Here is a 19,418-nt window from a genome sequence, read left to right as displayed (position 1 = left end):
GGGCCAGATTATGTCAAAGGTCCCTCAAATGCTGGTTTACCTTGCATGGCATAGACACTTACATCAGTCCTTCAAATTGGTTTTACAAGTTTAGTTGAAATGGATACATTTGTTCTCTGTTGGATGAGAAATGGACACTAAAGGGATTTTGATACCTGAGTTATGGTTCCAAAAGACAGTATTTTTAAAAATCAGATGTTCTAAGTAAAGCCCTACAAGGACAATGTCATACTATACATTTGTTCTTTACTAAAATGATTTCTTGGTGCATTCATTAGAAGAATGGTTGAACATGAGTAACAGTTGTAAATTGGAAATAACTCAGAAGATGTAGTTGTATACCATGGAAACCCTGTCCCACCTAATTTCTCCCATCATTCTGATTGCCAAAGCAAGACATTCCAACGTGGGGCATTCCCCAGAGCAAAGATAGCATCAAAAATGAAACATATATAGTCTAAGTTTAGCCCAGATTTGCCTGAGATTGCTCTCCACTGATCAGACTTTTGACTAGAAAGAGAACATTTACTTTTATGAGTTTGCTTTACTATATTCTCAACTTGGGCCTCTCCTCAAACAGGTAAACATCCATTAAAGAATGTACTTTGGTACCATTTAAATAAACAACACATTGTCCCATTTGATTCCGTGCCATTTCCTCGTTGGCAGAAGCATCCTGACAGGGTATGCCCTGTTCTAAGTCCTCTGTATTTGTCAAAATGTTCTTTATGATGAGCGGAGGTGGCCAGCAGTGACAGTACACAAGGATCCAGGCCCCTTCTCCAATCCTACTGCACACAGCAGGTTGAATAAAACCAATATACAACCAGTTTTCTATTTCTAGGTGGGAAGGGAAAATGCCCTAGGACAAGTGTTATATAAAGAATTGCGAGTAGGCCCTGGCTGGTTGCTGATAAAGCATTGTCCTGGTGCACTGAGGCTGTGGTTTCAGTCCCTGGCCAGAGCACATACAAAAAACAACCAAATGAGTGCCCAGTGAAGTAGAACAATGGGCTGATGTTTCTCTCTCTCCCCCTTCCAAAAGTTGGCATTTATGAGAACATTTTTTTCCTTGAGTTACTCCCTCTCTCTTAGGCACTTTAAGTGTTCTGCTGGAGGCCAGGGCTGACCCCACTGAGGCAGAGCGCAGGTCCCATTGATGACCCATTGGAAGGTGGGCAGGGCCAGCGAGGGACGGACTCTGCTGCCGTCAGCAGAGAAGCCAGGACCCAGCCGCGGCTTCTGCAGCTCTAACAGTTTGGTCTTTGAGGAGTACATTGCCTGTTCTCGCCCCTTGTTAAATTCGAGGAAAGGAAGATGAGCAGGCTCATCCTTACCTTGGCTTTATCTAACTAGTTCTTGATTTACGACACCAGAAAAGGTAGAGAAGGCGCCTGTCTCAGGTCTGAGGTTGCCTCCCACACTTACTGACAAGACATTAAGGAAGCATTTACTCACAAAGCAAAGTGTGTAAATATTTTTCTTAGTAAGAAAAAATACTGATAATACATAAAACAATGTGCACATATAATCTTGGCACTTTTCCTTCATCCAATTTAACCAGTCTCTAAACTGGTGACCTCTATATATCTTGAAATAGCATTTTTTGTAGAACAATCACCTTCAGAAAGTTACAGTGGATAATAGCCATGTGTAAAGATACATTTCTGGATCCTCTTTGGAGGAAAATATATTCAGCAGCCTCTTTCCCTAGCATCCCACTTCTCCCCAACCCCCCAGACCTGCTTTCTCATTGAGCCCCAAGAATTTATAAGCAGCTATACTCACTTCTAAAAACCAGGCCAAAAGACCACTCTGTGGGTTGAAGGAAAACACTGGCTGAGAATGATTTAAGTCCTTAAGTTCTTGATTTTCAAAGAAAAATGAAGGGCTGGCTGTGTTTTAATCCTTGATAGTTAAAATAACTGTTCTAATAAAAATATATCTTTTCCTAAGATTCCATATTCACATTGCTCACACTATGGGAGTTTTCCCTACCTGGGTATATTCAGGGGGATATAGGTACATTTCAATTCTAACTGAAAAAATCAGTAAGAAAAGCTGTTAAAAAGCCTTTAAATCATTTGAGTGTGTCCCTCCTCCTCCTCATTACCCAATTGTGTGTTAGCGTATGTAACTTAAAGGACTATTTATTCAGACCCTAGAAAACTATAACAAAATAGGGCACAGGGCACTAGCCATCAACTTCCTCGTTTCTTAAAAAAGGAGGAGTGGCGAGGAGGGTCTGACGTGGATGATTTCCATGCCCATTCCAGCTACATCACATTTTATGATTATGATCCAGCCTTCTGATTTTTTTTCCTTCCTCTCCTGCTGGCCTTCCATCTCCATGAGAAGCCAGGCAGGAGAAGGGAAAGACATTACATGCTGCTGCCAGCCCCAGTTGAGAGGTCTGACGGAGGAAGAGGTTAGGTGCTCACTAAGTTGAGATGTGGGCCTCGAACCATATCAGGGATCCACACCTGCCTCATTTCTTGGGGCTTATGCCAGATGTATTATAGCTTCTGAAGAGATCTTAATGTTCTAGAATCCCAGGAGGATAAAATTCATTCTCCTCTGGTAAAATTAGGTAGGAAGTGGAAAGCAGTGTTGGAATCAAATTCACAAATACTGATGGAAGTATCTAAAATGTTCAAGGCAGCCTGTTGGTGCTGAACAGTGTCTTGAATGGGACCATCCATGATCATCACTATGAAAGAAGTGGCCTTCCGTAAGACCATGAACAAACTCTCCGGCCACCTATACATTCAAATACACTGTTCACAAAAAGTAGGGTATATTTTATCACTTCATATTCATTTTGAAATATCCCCTAGTTTTTGTGAGCAGTACACATTCCATTAGGCATTGAGCTCCACAAGAGCAGAGGATGTCCTTCCCATCTCTGTATCTCCGTGACCCAGTGACCCAGCACACAGCTGGCACGAGTCAGCAGCTCAGGAATGTCTGTCACATGAAACAGCAAGGACAAACAACACAGCCTTCCGTCAGCAGCTTCCCCGTCACACACAGTGGCCGCTTCCCATTTTAGTCAGTTTGTAATCATAAGCAATTATTAAGCAGCTTTAATCTCTTGAGGGCATTTTTCTTTTAGAGAAAATGAACAAAAAACACAGAAGGCATTTATCACTAGCGTTCCCTCCAGGCAAAAAATTTTAAATTAAGTTTAAAAAAAATAAATGAAGCCACTTACAAAAGCAGGAAACCTCACCCAAGAAGAATTAACCTTTTAAAAAGAGGCAGTTATATGAAAGAGGCAGGGGCTAGGTACATACTCCCCTGATTTGACACCAACCCAACAAGCCCAGATGACTTCTTCCAACAGATACAATCAACGGAGTCATAAACACGTTCCCAAAGTGACTTTCCCACTCTATGAAAAGGGCTGAAAGCCCCCTTCTCAGGGTACATTTCTTAGATTTCCCATCAGAATGACCTCCATCCTCCAACCTCTCATAACTTCCCCTTTAATAAGAAAAAACAAAGAATGCATATACACAAGGAACAGTTAGTAGAACATGAGAAATTTGTATGGTGATCAGATCCTAATATGTGAGAAATATTTGATTTGTGAAATAGTGTGTTTCATTCTAGCTGAGAAACCCTCCACCCATGATTCTATTCTCCTACCTTGTCATTCTTTTTCTTCAAAGAATTCATGTCAACAACTCCATTTGTGACCAACTTGACAATAAAGCAACAGGAGAGAAAATTTTCAGAAAGAAGTGTTCTGGTTTTAGTTATTAAGTATGGGAAGCATCTTAAAATATAGATAATACCTTAGTGGTTTTTGCCTCCTCCAAAGCCAAGCAGATTAAAGATGAAGCCTCGTCCCTCCCTAACCTAAACTGCTTTGCCTATATTTGGAGGACTAACCGTCAATACCATCGTAGGCACCACAGCAGGGCCAAGGGGGAAAAGCAGTAAGCTGGATGCAGAAGTTGGGATATTTGCTTAACAAGAAGTAGCTTTTAATTCTGCACCTGAAGCTAAAACTCGCTGCTACTACTATGCAATTTCTTAAAATGAAAGAATTACTCTGGGGAAATATTTAAAATATATCTTTTTCTATTAAAAATATTTATCTTTTTTCCAAAAACAAAAATCAGTTCCAACTGAAAAGTATTTTTCAAATTATTAGAGATACAGAAAAAAGTGACAAGTGGAAAAATAAGTGTCTTTGCTACTATCAATGAGACTAGTCTCCCAATAATACTAAGATCAAAAAGGAACTATCTGAAGTGGCAGTAACTGAAGCTTTCTCTAAGGGCATTTAGTGAGTCACCCTCTCTGTCTTCTGCAGACCAGTGCTAGCTCTTCTATCTTGGGCATAAATATGCCCTCCAGCAGCCTTTGGAGGGCATATGTGGCTGGTAGGACCTAGAACTGAAGTGGTGTGAATATAAAGTAATGAGACTGATACTGATGTATGTTTTTTAAACATACATCTGCACATGTGCAACGCAGAGACAGAGAACACAGAATACATACATTCAGGTGAGTGACTCCCCACCAAAGCTGTCTCTGAGGAGGTTCCACATATTTCAATGATCACCAAAATGCTTAAGACATCTCTGGAACTTCTCTCTGGGAACTGTTCATGAGCTGCTCAAGAAAATGGCTCTGACTACTTTACAGATGCACCTCATTCCTGACTCCAAACCCTCTTGTTAACCCTCCTTTTCTTCCAGAGGCTTCAAACAGCTTCTGACTAGTTTCAAACTTAAAATTATCTCTCCCATAACCCGAAAAGATTCAAGGCAAATCTCCTGAGAGGAAGCAAAATCAGGTGATAGAGTAAGTCTCTAGTGACCTTGATCAGTGAGTCAGTGTTCTGGATCTCAGCTTCTGCCTTAACAATAAGAAACTGGAATACATGACCATTAAGGTCCCTTCCAGTTCTAATATTTTAGGAGTCTTATGTTTCTAGATGTTTCTAGACTTTGAGGACAGTTCCAGAAATGTTTTCACCAGTGGGAACATCATTGGAAAAACTATGCAGTATCCTGCTGGGGCCACTTAAGGGGGACAACATACATTGGGATATATAAGCTCTGAAAGGTTTGTTAAATGCCAGTCACATGACTTTATAGTAACAGCTCATACATGCACAGGGAATGCCAGCCCATCTGAGTTCCCCTACAATATCTTTATCCTTATTCTCAATGAGCCCAGATGGGCAGAAGCACCAAGCACCACCAGGGATGCAAAGACACACGGTGTCAGCTGCTAAGGAAAATAAACCCCAAAGGTCCATGGGACTGAATTTACTAGCTGCATCCAGCTAGATACCTTATTTCCACAGTATGGAGTTTCAGCATTGTTCTTGCCTGACTTCCGGGCAAAGTTTTTGGACTTTAGGTCAACATTGCAGATAACCCCTTGGTCATGTGGAGAGTAATAATGACGCCCAACTGTCCTTATCTCACAGGTAGAAATCTGGCAAAAGGAAGGCTATAAACTGTGGGGGTAGGGCTAACTGCACAGGATATGTTGGTAGTTCCAAGAAATCTCAATGATCCGCACGTGGATTTTACACAAAGGGTACTCATTACCTGGCCAGCTTTCCCTAGGCTTCCCTGGCAGGACCTTAGGTTGCAGTCCATATGGCAACCTGTTAGTGTGGAAAATCCATGGGATTTGTGGTCAGGAGACCCAGTGGTCAGTCTGGGCTATGCCACTTAGTTGAGAGAACCTGAACACCTGAACTGCAGTTTCATCATCTAAAAATGGGGTTAATCCCACTTACATGTTAGGTCTCCCGGCAAGACCAAGTTAACGACTGAAATGGTCTGTCAATTATCTAGCATTAATTGAATGTTACTTTTTAACAGAGAATGTTAATTAGCTTTCCTAAAACTCAACTGATTTCATTAGAAATATTTACTTGTGGCAAGGGTCAGGAGAAGGGCTAACATAATCTTTTCGGAACTGTCAAAGAACTACACTGTTCCACTTTCTTGAAAAAGATGGAACTTATTTTTATCTGCAAGGCTGATTTAAAAATTCACCCTGTTAGGAGGTCTATCAGTTTGAGAAGGTATCCCCTCTTTCCTCTACCATTTCTAACTCTGGCCATTGTGCTCTTGAATCTCATTCCAAGTGGGTGCTGCCAGGTTTGGCCTAGAAGCCTTCAGGCATGGGTTACTTAGGGGGTGGGGAGTGCTTCTGGCCCGGGTCACAGGGAGGCAAAGACACAATTCCCTTGGATACAGACTACAAAGGCTCTGGAACCTCTCAGAACCACATCACGGTGTTTTGCCATTAACAGAAACCCAGAGAACACTCCACTCTTCAGGATAAAAGATCAAGCCCCAAAATCTCTTAAAAATAGGTAACACTGTTCACAAGGGGCTACTTGGCCCCAGCCATGTTGCTGGACCGTAAGAGATATTGATCCACACTTCCTTTTCGCCGACTCACAGTCCGCCTCTCATTGTCAAACATGCGCTGCAGCTGCAGAGCCAGCTGTCGGTCCTCTTCCTCTTGTTGCAATTTCTGTTCCATCTCTTGTACTACTAGATCTGCTGGGGCCAGACCCGCCTCACCACTGCTTTGTCGCAGTTTCTTAAGGGACCCATTTTGTTCCAAGTGCTTGGTCTTACAGTGTCTTTTCCGGCCTCGACGCAGGGAAGGGAGTGGCTCATCACCTAGGTTGTCAGCCAGAACACCATTGGGCAGATCAAAATGGTTCACTGTCTTAAGCTGTTTCTTTGTTTTGAGGACCCCATCCAAAACACTGTTTTGGGGCAGCACTGGATGAACTGCTGAGACTTTCATGGCTGTGCTTATATAAGCTTTGTCTAACTTGGCATCTGGGGTTGACCCTGACCCTTCAAACTGCTCTCTCTCCAGAGTGCCACTGGCTCCCACTCTGAGTTCTGAAGAACAGCAGGTTTCCACTGGGATCTCAGCACTCCTTTTACTGTCACTGACCTGTTCTGCTTTTGTTTGGCTCACAGAGGAGAAATAGTCCAGGTCAGCAGGGGTGGGTCCAGTATGCTCAGAGAGTACATGCCCACTGGACAGTCTTGTGTTTAAAGCCAGAAGTGGCTTCTCCTTGCTAGAATCGATAACATCTGAGACTAGCAAGTCTTCTCCTGTCTCTGGAGCCAAGGAGGTAAGGGTGGCTTTCGAAAGGGTTTTTTTGATCTGCCGCTCCTGAAAGATCTGTTCCCACTTTTTAAGGATCCGTGGACTGGCCTCATAAGAAGTTTGCTTCTGCAGACTTCTGTTCAGGTTGCGGGGTGTTGATTTGATGATGAGGGGGCTTAGCACGCGGCCATCAGGCAGTCTCTTAGGAGGAGTACATGGTGAGCAGACAATGGGCTTGAAATGGTTGAGCTCTTCAGAGATGCTGTCATTGCTCTCAGGGCTGATGGAGCGCTCAGGCTTATGTAGGGACACCAAGGAGGAGAGGGAGCTGAAAGGCAGGCGCTTTTCAATGGTCAAGTCAGGGGCCGAGAGGCAGCGGTTGTTCTGAGTGGACAATAGGACACCAATAATAGGGTTGGAGGTTGGGGTTACAGTTGTGACCTGAAAGAGAGTAAAAAGATTATACATGCATACATATATAGGGGGAAAAGAAGAGGGATAAAAAGTGATATGAGCCTAAGAAATGGGGAAAACCCTACCCTAGAATGTACACCATTTGCAGAAATTCCCAAACACTTGAAGTAATAAAACTGAAAATCTATAGGATAAAAAAGTCATCTAGAACTTATAAAAAACGTTCTTCTACCAACCCTCATGCCACCCATCTGGCCATTAATGCAAACTCTCTTCCCTCGCACCTATTTGTAAAATTCTCCAGCATAATTAGTATGTCTAGAACCCATTCTGCCTGTTCTCATCAAATGGTTTCTTCCATGACTCTGGGCAGTAGGTTATGGGATGGGACTAGAAAGTCCCAGAAGGCTGCGTCCGAGGTTTACCTTGGCTTTGCTGGTTGGGGCTGCTCGGAGTCTGCTCTTTGCTCTGTCCTGAGCAGTGTCACTGCAGCTCTGACTCCTTTCTACCTTTAGGTTCCTAAAAAAAAATAAAGAAAGAAAAGACAAGTAGTCAAGAGTAGCCCAAATGCTAGCTAAGGAAACAAAATGAAGAATAAATTTTTTTGAATGAAGAATAAATCTTGTCAAAAGAGAAGGAGTTCTCCAGAGAAGACATTTGGTTTGAGCCTTTGTCTGCAACTGAGACTGATTAAATGACACAAGACCAATGGCTATTTTGTTTATGTTTTGAGAGATCTAGGGATACTTCACCTTCCTTAATAGGGTAGATACAGTGTTCAATCACCTTTGAAAACAACAGATTTTTGTTTCCTCTAAACGTCTCTGCAAAGCAATCTAAATCAGCCATGAAACAAATATTTAAGTACCTACAAAATGCACAGCAGTGCACTAGATCTTTATATAGGGAGTCCAAACTAAATGTAGTTTCTCACTTAATCCATTACATTTAGCTTCCTAAATCCTGGTGATTTAAGAGATTTCAAGAACACATGATTTTTTATCTTATGCATGCATTACATTATGACTTTATAATCCAAAGCAATACTCACAGTACCTGTGTTATAACATTAATCTTTTTTTTCTTTCTTTTTTTTTATAACATTAATCTTAATAAGAATTATGTGCAGATGACTCTCACCTACCCCATAAACTGCCAGTAGGAATTCTTGATTTTTCTTATTCCTCACCTTTGTTTCCCACTCTCCAATTCTTGCCTAATACATGTCTGGTGAGAATAATGCTTTTACAAAGGTTTGCAACTGATCTATACCTGTGATACAACTCTATTCAATAAGCATTGATCACACACTTTCTATATGCCACTCACAGATGAGCACTATCTGGACAGCAAACACAGAGAATAATAAGGCACAGTCTAGGCTTTTAAGGAATCAGAGTCCAGTGAGGCAAACAAATAAATAATTCAGTACAATACAGTGAAATGATATATAACAAAAAAGTGTGCCTAAAAGGCAGAATAGCACCTGCCCAGCCAGAAAGCTCAGTTGATTAGTGTCAGCCCAAGTGCAGAGGTTGCCAGTTTGATGGCTGGTCAGGGCACATACAGGAACAGCTCAATGTTCCTGTCTCTCTCTCCCTTCCCCTCTCTCTAAAATCAAAGAACAAAATGTTTTAAAAATAAAAATAAAAGACAGACTGGCATAAAAGAGAGAGTTATTAATTACCTGGAATGGAGTGAGAGCAGGGTTAGAAAAGCCAGAAGTCAAGGTGGATACATAATGATGCAGATGATCCCAAACAGAAATTATTTCCCTGAATAGTTCTATTTAGCTTTGGAATGGAATATATCATATTTACTTTTTTTTTCGCAGAAGATTTACTTTTAAAGTTTTACTATGCCGGGAAATTTTACAAAGGTAGTGATAAGGTATATTCCTTGTGTCCCTCTCCTCTCCCTACATCTCTAGCAAAAAAGCCTGTCCTGCCTGTCCACAATGGCTTCCATTCCAGCATTTCTGTGTTATTGCTGTCATTCAACACCCTCTCATCCTATGTCTCCTGGTCACATCACCTTGCTAGATGGCTTCAATCTGATGAACTAATGCTATTATTAATAGGAATAAAGGGGTGGCCAACCTGCATTACATGACTGCACTTCACCAAGAAAATTCAACACTGAACCTAAAAAAATAATGTGAGAGTTGTACTACCTAATGGGAGATTTCTTTTGGAACAGGTAGAAAACTTCAACATCGCCCTATAAAGGCAGCCTCTCACCGACCACTCTCCCAATCCCACATAAACATTTGAATGAAACTGGCAGCTTCCTTAGGCCTAGTTGTAGCTGCCATACAACCAGAAATGGGTGAGATTTTATTAAAATCCTCCCCTTGTATATTTATAATCTGGGTTATGTGCATTGTGCTCACCAGTACTCTTTTCTTTTTTTAAGTGTACAATTTAAGTTTTTACTATATTCAGTTATTAACCACCACCTCATAAAGAACATCTCCATCACCTCATAAAAAAGCCTCATATCCTTTAGCTAATACTCCTAAACCCCACCCTTTCTTCCAGCTCTAAGAAATCACTGATCTACATTCTATCTCTATATATTTCTCTATTCTGGACATACACTATAATTCATTTATAGATGGATAGGAACGCTATTTCCATAGCATAAGTCAAAAGGATTTGAGTCCCCTCAAACACCATGATAACTGGACAGCTTCTTGGATCTCTGTAGCAACCCTGTATCTTTTTAGAACAAGACAGGATATAAATTATCCATCAAAAAGAAGAAAGACAACTTTCTGTTACAAAGGTAGATTGTTTCAAGGCAAAGATCCAAGCACAGGGCCTTTTGTCACAGGATTCTGAGAATGGTTTGATAGAGCATAGGTTTACATAAAGAGAAACCTGAGTTCCAAATTTGTCTGTCACTGTACAGAGGTGATAAGTTCTTGGATGAGTTACTTAGCCTCTTTGAACTGCATTTTATTTAGCTGTAATATGAGAATATTACAAATCTTCTAGGCTTAATGTACGAACTAAATGAAATGAGGTATGTAAAAACACTTAACATGGCAGGATGCACTGGGAAAAGGCAAGTTCCCTCACCATCTTGCCAGGCCCCTCTGAAAACTACCAGGACATTTCTATTCTAATATGTCAGGGATACTACTGACACCTCAGAAACCTCTCATTCTTCTTAAGTTCCACATCACTTCTCCTTAAGCTATTTTCGTTTTCTAACCATATTCTATTACTTTTCACAGAGGCAGCATAGGGATCTTTAAGAAGGTCATGGGGGACAATGGGTTATAGTGGAAAGAGCCAAGAAATCTCAATTCTAAATTAGTTTCCTACTAATCTAGCTCTCTAAGATTTGGCAAGCCATATTCTTTCTCTGGGCTTTAGTCTTCTCATCCATTAAACAAAATAATTAGATAAGACATTTAAAGCCCTTTTCAGCTTTAGGAGTCCACATTCTAAAAGATAAAATAGCAGCAACAATGCCTTATCATGTGCCAGCAATCTTGCTAGCCACCATTTACTTAAGATACAACTTTCTATGGCACGGCAGGACTAGCATTACTGCATCACTTTCTTTTTATTGTTTTAAACTGCAAAGAGGATAGATGGTTTGATTATATATATTTTTTTATGGTTATTCTATTTCCAAGAAGAAATTCAAGTGACTTACAATAAAAATACATAAAGACTGGCTTTAATGGAAAATAAAGACTACATTAAGTAATAAACATGGGAAGACTATATCAACAAATATTGTTTTAAAAATTATGGGCCATGTGCAACCGCAGAACAGCTCAAAAACAGTCCTATCCTATTTAACGAGATACTGAGCTGCTTTTCAGAGACAACAGACCAAAACTATTAAGGCATGCAGCTGATGCATGCGCAGAGAACTTTGACCTCCAGCTGCACCCAAAAGCAAAGGACTGGGACATAAGCAGAACTTGAACACTGGAACCCTCCCAGAAGCAGATCTGTTTTCCAGGAAGATCCTGTGGCGACATCCCTCACCAGAAACAGCCACGCTCCAAGGCCCTCCAATTGAAACTTGCCCCGCCAGCGCTTCCGCATACCTGTCCCCTCTACTCTTAAGAACACACCCTGAACTCTGGATGGGGAGTTCGGGCTTTGGAGCATCAGCTTCCTGTTCTCCTGAGTTGGCACCATTCATAATAAAATAGCCAACATTTCTCTACTGCAATTATTGGTGTTTAATGTTTGGCTCTGTCCGCAGCAGTAGAGGAACTCTCCGTTCCGCAACCAAAATGGCGACCACGGGCGTCCTAGCCCGCAGCGGGTGATCCGCCTGCTATTCAGGGACTCCTGGCCTCCTGGCCGGTGGCAGTCTCTTCAGGTTCTGTCAAACCAGCTGCTTGGCTGTTCCAGGGACTCACCTGCCATCTTGAGCCGGCGCGGCTGACCTACGGCGCTTCCCTTGCTCAGTGAGAGAAACCGCTTCCATTGCTCAGCTGAGGAGAGGTCGCCCGGTGAGTACATCGTGTGTGTCCATGGCAGGGAGCCTTCCCCTTGGGTCGTTTGGGAATGTCCCTCTGGTTACAGGAGGGAACTGGCTGGGGAAGTTACCTTGGTACTTGAGCTTGAAATTGGTGTGTTTGAACCCAGCCTCGGAATTTTGTTTCTAACTTGAAATGAGTTTTGAGCTTGGTCTAGAACGGGCAAATTAAGTATGCAAGTTGTGTATGAGGGTGGAGGTGTGGTATGTTGTTTGTTGAATATCGGTGAGGTATGTTGTTTGTTCTTGTTTTAAATGATTTTACTTTTAGGAACTAAAGTTCTGAGTGACCATAGCAGACTCCTTTGTGAAAGCCTCCTCACCACACAGAAGAGAGGCGCTGCTCTCCCCGGACCCCGAGTTGTTCCCAGGGGACTGGGGACTGAACACCCCTCCCAGGCTGTCAGAACTCACGCTGCCGGTGCCGGTTCCGGTGCCAGAGAGGAATCCGTGTGGTACTCCGTCAGTTTAACCCACACCTCCCGGGTTCTGGCGGTTTGGATGGTGCTCTGACCATTGTGGCCCCACTTCAGTACCCAGTCATGGTTTATCCCATGCCGTGTTCACTGTAGCCACCCTCAAAGGGAAAAAGCCCTTTTCTTTTTGTGGCTGGGCCCCACTGGCAGATCAAACACGGGGGTAAACCCGCATCTGACGCTTATTCCCCTCCCCCAGCTGTCTCCGGAGGTGGCAGCCGCCATCTTGCACTCAGGCTCCCAGGGCCATCTTCCTCTGGGGAAATCTGGCCCTTGACAGTCAGTCAGGTGTTCTGAAGCCCCACTGTTTTTACTTTCTGAGCCTTCCTACTTTATTGTGCACACTTGCTATCTATTCTCTGTTTGTGTTTGTTGACAAGTCCACCTTAAGGGCGGCACAGTTGAAGGAAAGGCCCTCAGGCCTTTAAGAGACAAAGGAGTGAATTCTATGATTGATTATAATTTTTTTTCTTTTCCAAGTGAGAGGAGGGGAGATAGACTCCTGCATGTACCCCGCCATAGGGCCGTTCTCCCAACAGAGCTATTTTTAGTGCCTGAGGGGAGGCTCCAGAGAGCCATCCTCAGCGCCCTGACTGCAGAAGGGGGAGGCAGGGAGGAGGAAGAGGAGAGAGGGAGGGAGGGAGGGAGAGAAAGAGAGAGAGCGAGAGGACTTAAAAAAATACATGAGAATTTTCAAAAACATAAACTAACCCAAGTGCTTTTCAGAATCTTGTGATGTGGGAAAATATTTTATATTAAATATTTTGTTTGAGTTTGGATAAATAGGCATATTTTTAGAATCATCAATTAAATCAGGGGTCCCGAAACTTTTTACACAGGGGGCCAGTTTACTGTCCCTCAGACTGTTGGAGGGCCGGACTATAAAAAAAACTGAACAAATCCCTATGCACACTGCACATATCTTATTTTAAAGTAAAAAAACAAAACGGGAACAAATACAATATTTAAAATAAAGAACAAGTAAATTTAAATCAACAAACTGACCAGTATTTCAATGGGAACTATGCTCCTCTCACTGACAACCAATGAAAGAAGTGCTCCTTCTGGAAGTGCGGCGGGGCCGGATAAATGGCCTCAGGGGGCCGCATGCGGCCCGCGGGCCGTAGTTTGGGGACCCCTGAATTAAATAATACTTTTATCCCAACTGAGTTTATTAGCCAAATAAGTTCGTGTTATCCCTATTGCAAAATTTGTAAGAAAATTAACTTGATCAGCCCTGGCCAGTTGGCTCAGTGGTAGAGTGTCGGCCTGGCGTGCAGGAGTCCCGGGTTCGATTCCTGGCCAGGGCACACAGGAGAAGCGCCCATCTGCTTCTCCACCCCTCCCCCCTCCTTCCTCTCTGTCTCTCTCTTCCCCTCTCGCAGCCGAGGTTCCACTGGAGCAAAGTTGGCCTGGGCGCTGAGGATGGCTCTGTGGCCTCTGCCTCAGGCGCTAGAATGGCTCTGGTCGCAACAGAGCAACGCCCCCTGGTGGGCGTGCCAGGTGGATCCAGGTAGGGCGCATGTGGGAGTCTGTCTGACTGCCTCCCCGTTTCCAACTTCAGAAAAATACAAAAATAAATAAAGAAAGAAAATTAACTTGAGCCTGACCAGGCGGTAGTGCAGTGGATAGAACGTCGGACTGGGACACGAAGGACCCAGGTTCAAGACCCTGAGGTCGCTAGCTCAAGCCCAAGGTCGCTGGCTCAAGCAAGGGGTCACTCGGTCTGCTGTAGCTCCTGGTCAAGGCACATATGAGAAATCAATGAGCAACTAAGGAACTGCAACGAAGAATTGATGTTTCTCATCTCTTTTTCTGCCTGTCTGTCCCGCTCTCTGACTCTGTCTCTGCCACAAAAAAAAAATTTTAAAAAAATTGGTATGATAAAATTTTCATAAGTAATCTGAATTTAATTTTAATTGTTAGGAGCAAATATGTAGATTAAATAATTTTAAATGGGTTAAAAACTTTCTTTTTAGTTAACTCTAGCAGTAATTATGTTGTATGTGTTCTTTAATGGTTTTCTAAATCTCTTTGGTACCTTGAACTTTAGAGTTTTACTAAGTTAAGTTAAATAATAATAATTGAGGCTCTGGCTGGATAGCTCAGTTGGTTAGAGTGTGGGTCTGATATGCCAAGGTTGTGGGTAGGATCCCTGATCAGGGCACAGACAAGACTCAGTAAATGAAAACATGGGTGGGTGAAGCAGCAAATCAACATTTCTCTCCCTTTCTCTTTCTCTCTAAAATCAATCTCTCAAAAAATAAAAATTTTTAAAAGATTACTGAGCCTGACCAGGCAGTGGCGCAGTGGATAGAGCATTGGACTGGGATGCGGAGGACCCAGGTTCGAAACCCCAAGGTTGCTAGCTTGAGCACAGGCTCATATGGTTTGAGCAAGGCTCACCAGCTTGAGCCCAAGGTCGCTGGCTAGAGCAAGGGGTTACTCGATATGCTGTGGCCCAAGGCACATATGAGAAATCAATCAAATGAACAACTAAGGTGCCCCAACAAAGAATTGATGCTTCTTATCTCTCCCTTCCTGTCTGTCTGTCCCTGTCTCTGTCTCTGTCACAAAAAAATATATATATAGATTATTGAATATCTAAGATATTTCCAAATAACATGAAATGATGAAACATTACTTGCTAGGTAAGTATAGTTTACCTACTTTTGGCTTCCTATTACAGAGAAACTAAAATATAAATTTGGATCTATCAGTAAATGTCTTGTGCTTTATTTTAAAAAAATGTTTCTAAAAAATTGTAATTGCTAACAAAAGCCTGTTTCTAGAGATTATAAAATGTATTCATATATTTGCAAATCTAAAGAATGCTAATTGACTATATTTTTAGTTATTAAAAATTAAGGTTTTTAAGGGTTAAGAATTATAAGTTAATCTGAAAGAAAATGTTTTCAATAAAAAAGGTATAAGGTATGGACTGTTTATTTACTGTACTTCCCCATGTATAAGATGCATCCTTTTTTGAAAAATTTGGGGTCTAAAAACTGGGTGCGTCTTATACAGTGGTTGTAGATTTTTTACTTGCATTTCCTGCTTTTTCGTGTGTGTTGTCTTTGCGCTCGTTTTTTAATGATGAATAAAATTTGAATTCAATAACTTTATGTAATACGTTTTTTTTTTCAAATTTCGGGCCCCGAAATTAAGGTGCATCTTATACATGGGAGCATTTTATACATGGGGAAATATGGTATAGTTTTGAGGGAAAGGAATTTTATCCTGAAGTGCAGCTGGTTGTTTCAGAATGAGAAAGGGAAAAAAAAAGACAAAATCTGAATGTAAAAAAGAAAGTTGTGGAAGGTTTATGGAAAAGGAATCCTGAGAAAAGAAATAGCAAAAGTAAGCTGATATAAAATTAGAGTTTTATTTTCTTTCTCTGCTATGAAGAACAGAGTTTCTTGGACTATTGGTCTGCTACAGATACTGTCTATAAAGCAAAGATTCTGTTTTATGTTGTCTTAATCAGGTCCTTGATTACTAAAGAAAACAATCTCTTAAAACTTAGTAAGAACTAAGTTTTGCTAACAATTATGTAAAACTTCTATATTTGACTTCTATTGTCACTTTGGTTAAATGGGCAATTAAGTATTGCTCCCTAATGACTTACGATCCTATTTAGTCAAATGTTCAAACCTTTGATATATTTTGACAAACTTTCCAGGGTTCTGGTTTATTCCAGTGGACCCCTTGAAATGCCTCAAAGATATGTTCTCAATTTTTTTATTACTAGTGGTTGATTTTTAGTGAGAGAGGGAGACAGAGAAAGAGGGAGAGACAGAGACATGAACATGTATCTGTTCCTGTATGTGCCCTGACCAGGAATCCAACCCACACCCCTGTGCTTCTGGCTGATGCTCTAACCAACTGAGGGATGAGCCCGTGCCAGGAGGCTGGCAACCTTGGGTTTCGAACCTGAGTCCTCCACATCCCAGTCCAACGCTCTATCCACTGCTCTATCCAACGCTCTATTCCACCACCTGGTCAGGCAAATTTTTGTTATTTATAGGCAGTCCTTAGGTCTAATTTTAATAGCTATTTATATGTTTGCTTCTAGAAGGATGATGTACTTGACTAATGTACCTTTCCATCATATCAGTCCCAGAGATAGGTATTATTAAATCATGGAAGCACAAACATCTTGATAATCAGTTTGAGCCTAACCAGGTAGGGCTATACCAGGTTCTTTTAAGAATCTGTTCCTCTGTTACATTGACCTGGCTCTTAAGGACAGCAGGACAGCCTCACCGCCTACAAAAACATCATTCAGAAGGCTTCCAGAAATCAGAGGTGACATGCTGCTGTTTACCATAGATATGTACCAACAGTCGGAATACTCATGCAAACCCCTAACAGATCTCAAATTACTGAGTAGAAGACAGCCAACAAAAGATAAGGCTTGCCCTGGCCATTGGCCCAGTGTGTGGATGTCCCAGGTTTAATTCCTGGTCAGGACGTACAGGAGAAGTGCCCATTTACTTCTCCACTCTTCCCCCTCTCCTTCTTCTCTACCTCTCTCTTCCCCTCCTGCAGCCAAGGCTCCATTGGAGCAAAATTGGCCTGGATGCTGAGGATGGCTCCATGGCCTCTGCTTTAGGCTCTAGAATGGCTCGGGTTCCAATGGAGCAACGACCCAGATGGGTAGAGCATCGCCCCATAGTAGGCTTGCCTGGGCTTGCCAGGTGGATTCCGGTCGGGTGCATGCAGGAATCTGTCTCTCTGCCTCCCTGCTTCTCACTTCAGAAAAATACAAAGGAAAAAAAAAGATAAGGCTCAACTCACTTCCTTGCCTTCTTGTCTTCAATTTACTTGCCTGTATTTTTATATATTCCACTTGCTTTAAACCATCTCCTGCCAGACCAGGCGGTGGTGCAGTGGATAAAGCGTCAGACTGGGATGCAGAGGACCCAGGTTCGAGACCCTGAGGCCGCCAGCTTGAGCGTGGACTCATCTGGTTTGAGCAAAAGCCCACCAGCTTGAACCCAAGGTCGCTGGCTCCAGCAAGGGGTTACTTGGTCTGCTGAAGGCCCACGGTCAAGGCACATATGAGAAAACAATCAATGAACAACTAAGGTGTTGCAATGCGCAATGAAAAAGTAATAATTGATGCTTCTCATCTCTCTCCGTTCCTGTCTGCCTGTCCCTGTCTATCCCTCTCTCTGATTCTCTCTCTGTCTCTGTAAAAAATAAATTAATTAAAAAAAAACCAGCAAAAAAACAAATGTAAAAAAATTGTAAGGGATATTACATATTTTCATTCATATGTCAAGTACTACATGAAAAAATAAAACCATCTTCTTTGTACATATAAAATTTAATTGGCTTCCTTTAAATTTATTCAACCAACTCAAAAGGGGAAGCTCCTCAATATTCTATCTACAATATTCTAACTATCCATAGTATTCTGAGTATCTACTTAACATAGAGGAAGACAGCTTTTGGACAGTATTTGGCAGGACCTTATCTCTCCAGTGGGGAGTAGGAGATAATGAATGTGATTAGAAATCTTTCAATAATTTTAGAAATAATAGCCAACAAGACGGCTCTAGCAATAACATATCAAAAGGAGGCCAAGACTCTTTGGCCAAAGTTGTATTGCTTTGGAATATATCCTTTCGAACAGAGTGGTATCTACATACTGGTCAACTGTGGCTCAAGAGCTAGAGACCAGGATGTAAAAATATTAGTAATACAGGACAACAGTGCCTAACCAAACACATGTGAATATTTGCAATTAGGTACAAAGCAGTTCCATTCCTTAAGCCCTCTCAGCTGCAGGGTTTTTAACAATCTTCTAATTTGCATGGGTAGGCAAAAGTTATTGCCTAGGCAGTTAGAAAAATGAATTTGGCCGATAATATTGATAGTGTGGGGTTGACTCCTTAACAAGGCTGAGGCACTTCTGCAAAGGAAGATCCTCTGGCTTTGTCTGTTAAAGGTTACAGCCTGATGCCTTAGCGCCAGAGCTAACAAAAGGCAAACATCAACTCCTGTTCAGAGCCCCTCAAGATACTGAACCAAGAGAGAGGCTGCTTGAATAGGGGTTAGACAGGCAACTTCCCCCAAGTGAAACAGGGTATGTCTTGTTAGAGAGTAAGGTGTGTCTTAGCCAGCTAAAGTGATCCCCCATTGATCCTGATGAAATCTGGGCTAAAATGCTCTGTGGACAGGAAATCACACCAAAACCACTATGATAGGCCGCTTAGCAGAGTCTTTTGCACCCACTCAAACTGCAAATGCGAGCAACTTTCTCCAGTTTGGACAATGTGCTTGATATTCACCACCTTCACACAACCAAGTGGAAGAACATGTTTAGTAATAACAGAGAAGGCCACTGTACTTGTTATTTATAGAGGAAAGAACCTCAGGAAACGTTGAGCACCTGAAGAGAGGAATTCGCCCCAAACTACTGTAGAAATCCTCTGATGGCAAGTCCTTCCATTGTTTTTCTGGCCTTGAGAAGCTTTATTTTTATTTTAAGTTCAACCTGAAGATTGCTATGAAAAGAATTCCAGCAAAGCAGATTTAAAAGTGCCTATGTGGCTAGTTACTATTCTTGCTGGGCTTATACAAATAAGCCAAATTTATTGAAATTAGACTTATTCTGTAAATAAATTAGTCTTAATTTGGTTATCTTTGGTAAAAATGGAGGTGGTTTTTTAGAGAGAAAAATTATATTTCAATAGAAACTATAATATACCTTTGTGGATATTAGAGTCTAATGCTATTCATTGTCTTTTGAGTTTTGTTTTCTACTTGTAAACTGGACTGGATCCTGAGTTATGTTAGTTTCCTCCAGTATCTGCCTATGATGCTCCAAATATGTTTCCAATTTTTCTCCCATCCTTTGACTCGGAAGTGTTCACAACTAAAACTGTAGTT

At 41.8% G+C, this 19,418-nt stretch overlaps 1 protein-coding gene across 2 annotated transcripts in view; it reads right to left on the bottom strand.

The window, feature by feature from the left end:
- Positions 1-524: 524 nt before the first annotated feature.
- The window catches only part of RNF169 (ring finger protein 169), a 97,251-nt gene continuing 78,357 nt past the window's right edge, over positions 525-19,418 (bottom strand). For both annotated transcript variants that reach the window (XM_066368600.1, XM_066368611.1), the window contains 2 exons: positions 7,956-8,049; positions 525-7,557 (listed from right to left, as the gene is read on the bottom strand). In XM_066368600.1, the coding sequence (XP_066224697.1) occupies positions 6,376-7,557; positions 7,956-8,049 (1,276 nt within the window). In that variant the 3' untranslated portion in view covers positions 525-6,375. The remainder of the gene's footprint in view (positions 7,558-7,955; positions 8,050-19,418) is intronic.

Source organism: Saccopteryx leptura, chromosome 1 (assembly GCF_036850995.1).
Source record: "Saccopteryx leptura isolate mSacLep1 chromosome 1, mSacLep1_pri_phased_curated, whole genome shotgun sequence".
Classification (NCBI taxonomy): Eukaryota; Metazoa; Chordata; class Mammalia; order Chiroptera; family Emballonuridae; genus Saccopteryx; species Saccopteryx leptura.
This window is presented reverse-complemented; position numbering and strand designations above follow the sequence as displayed.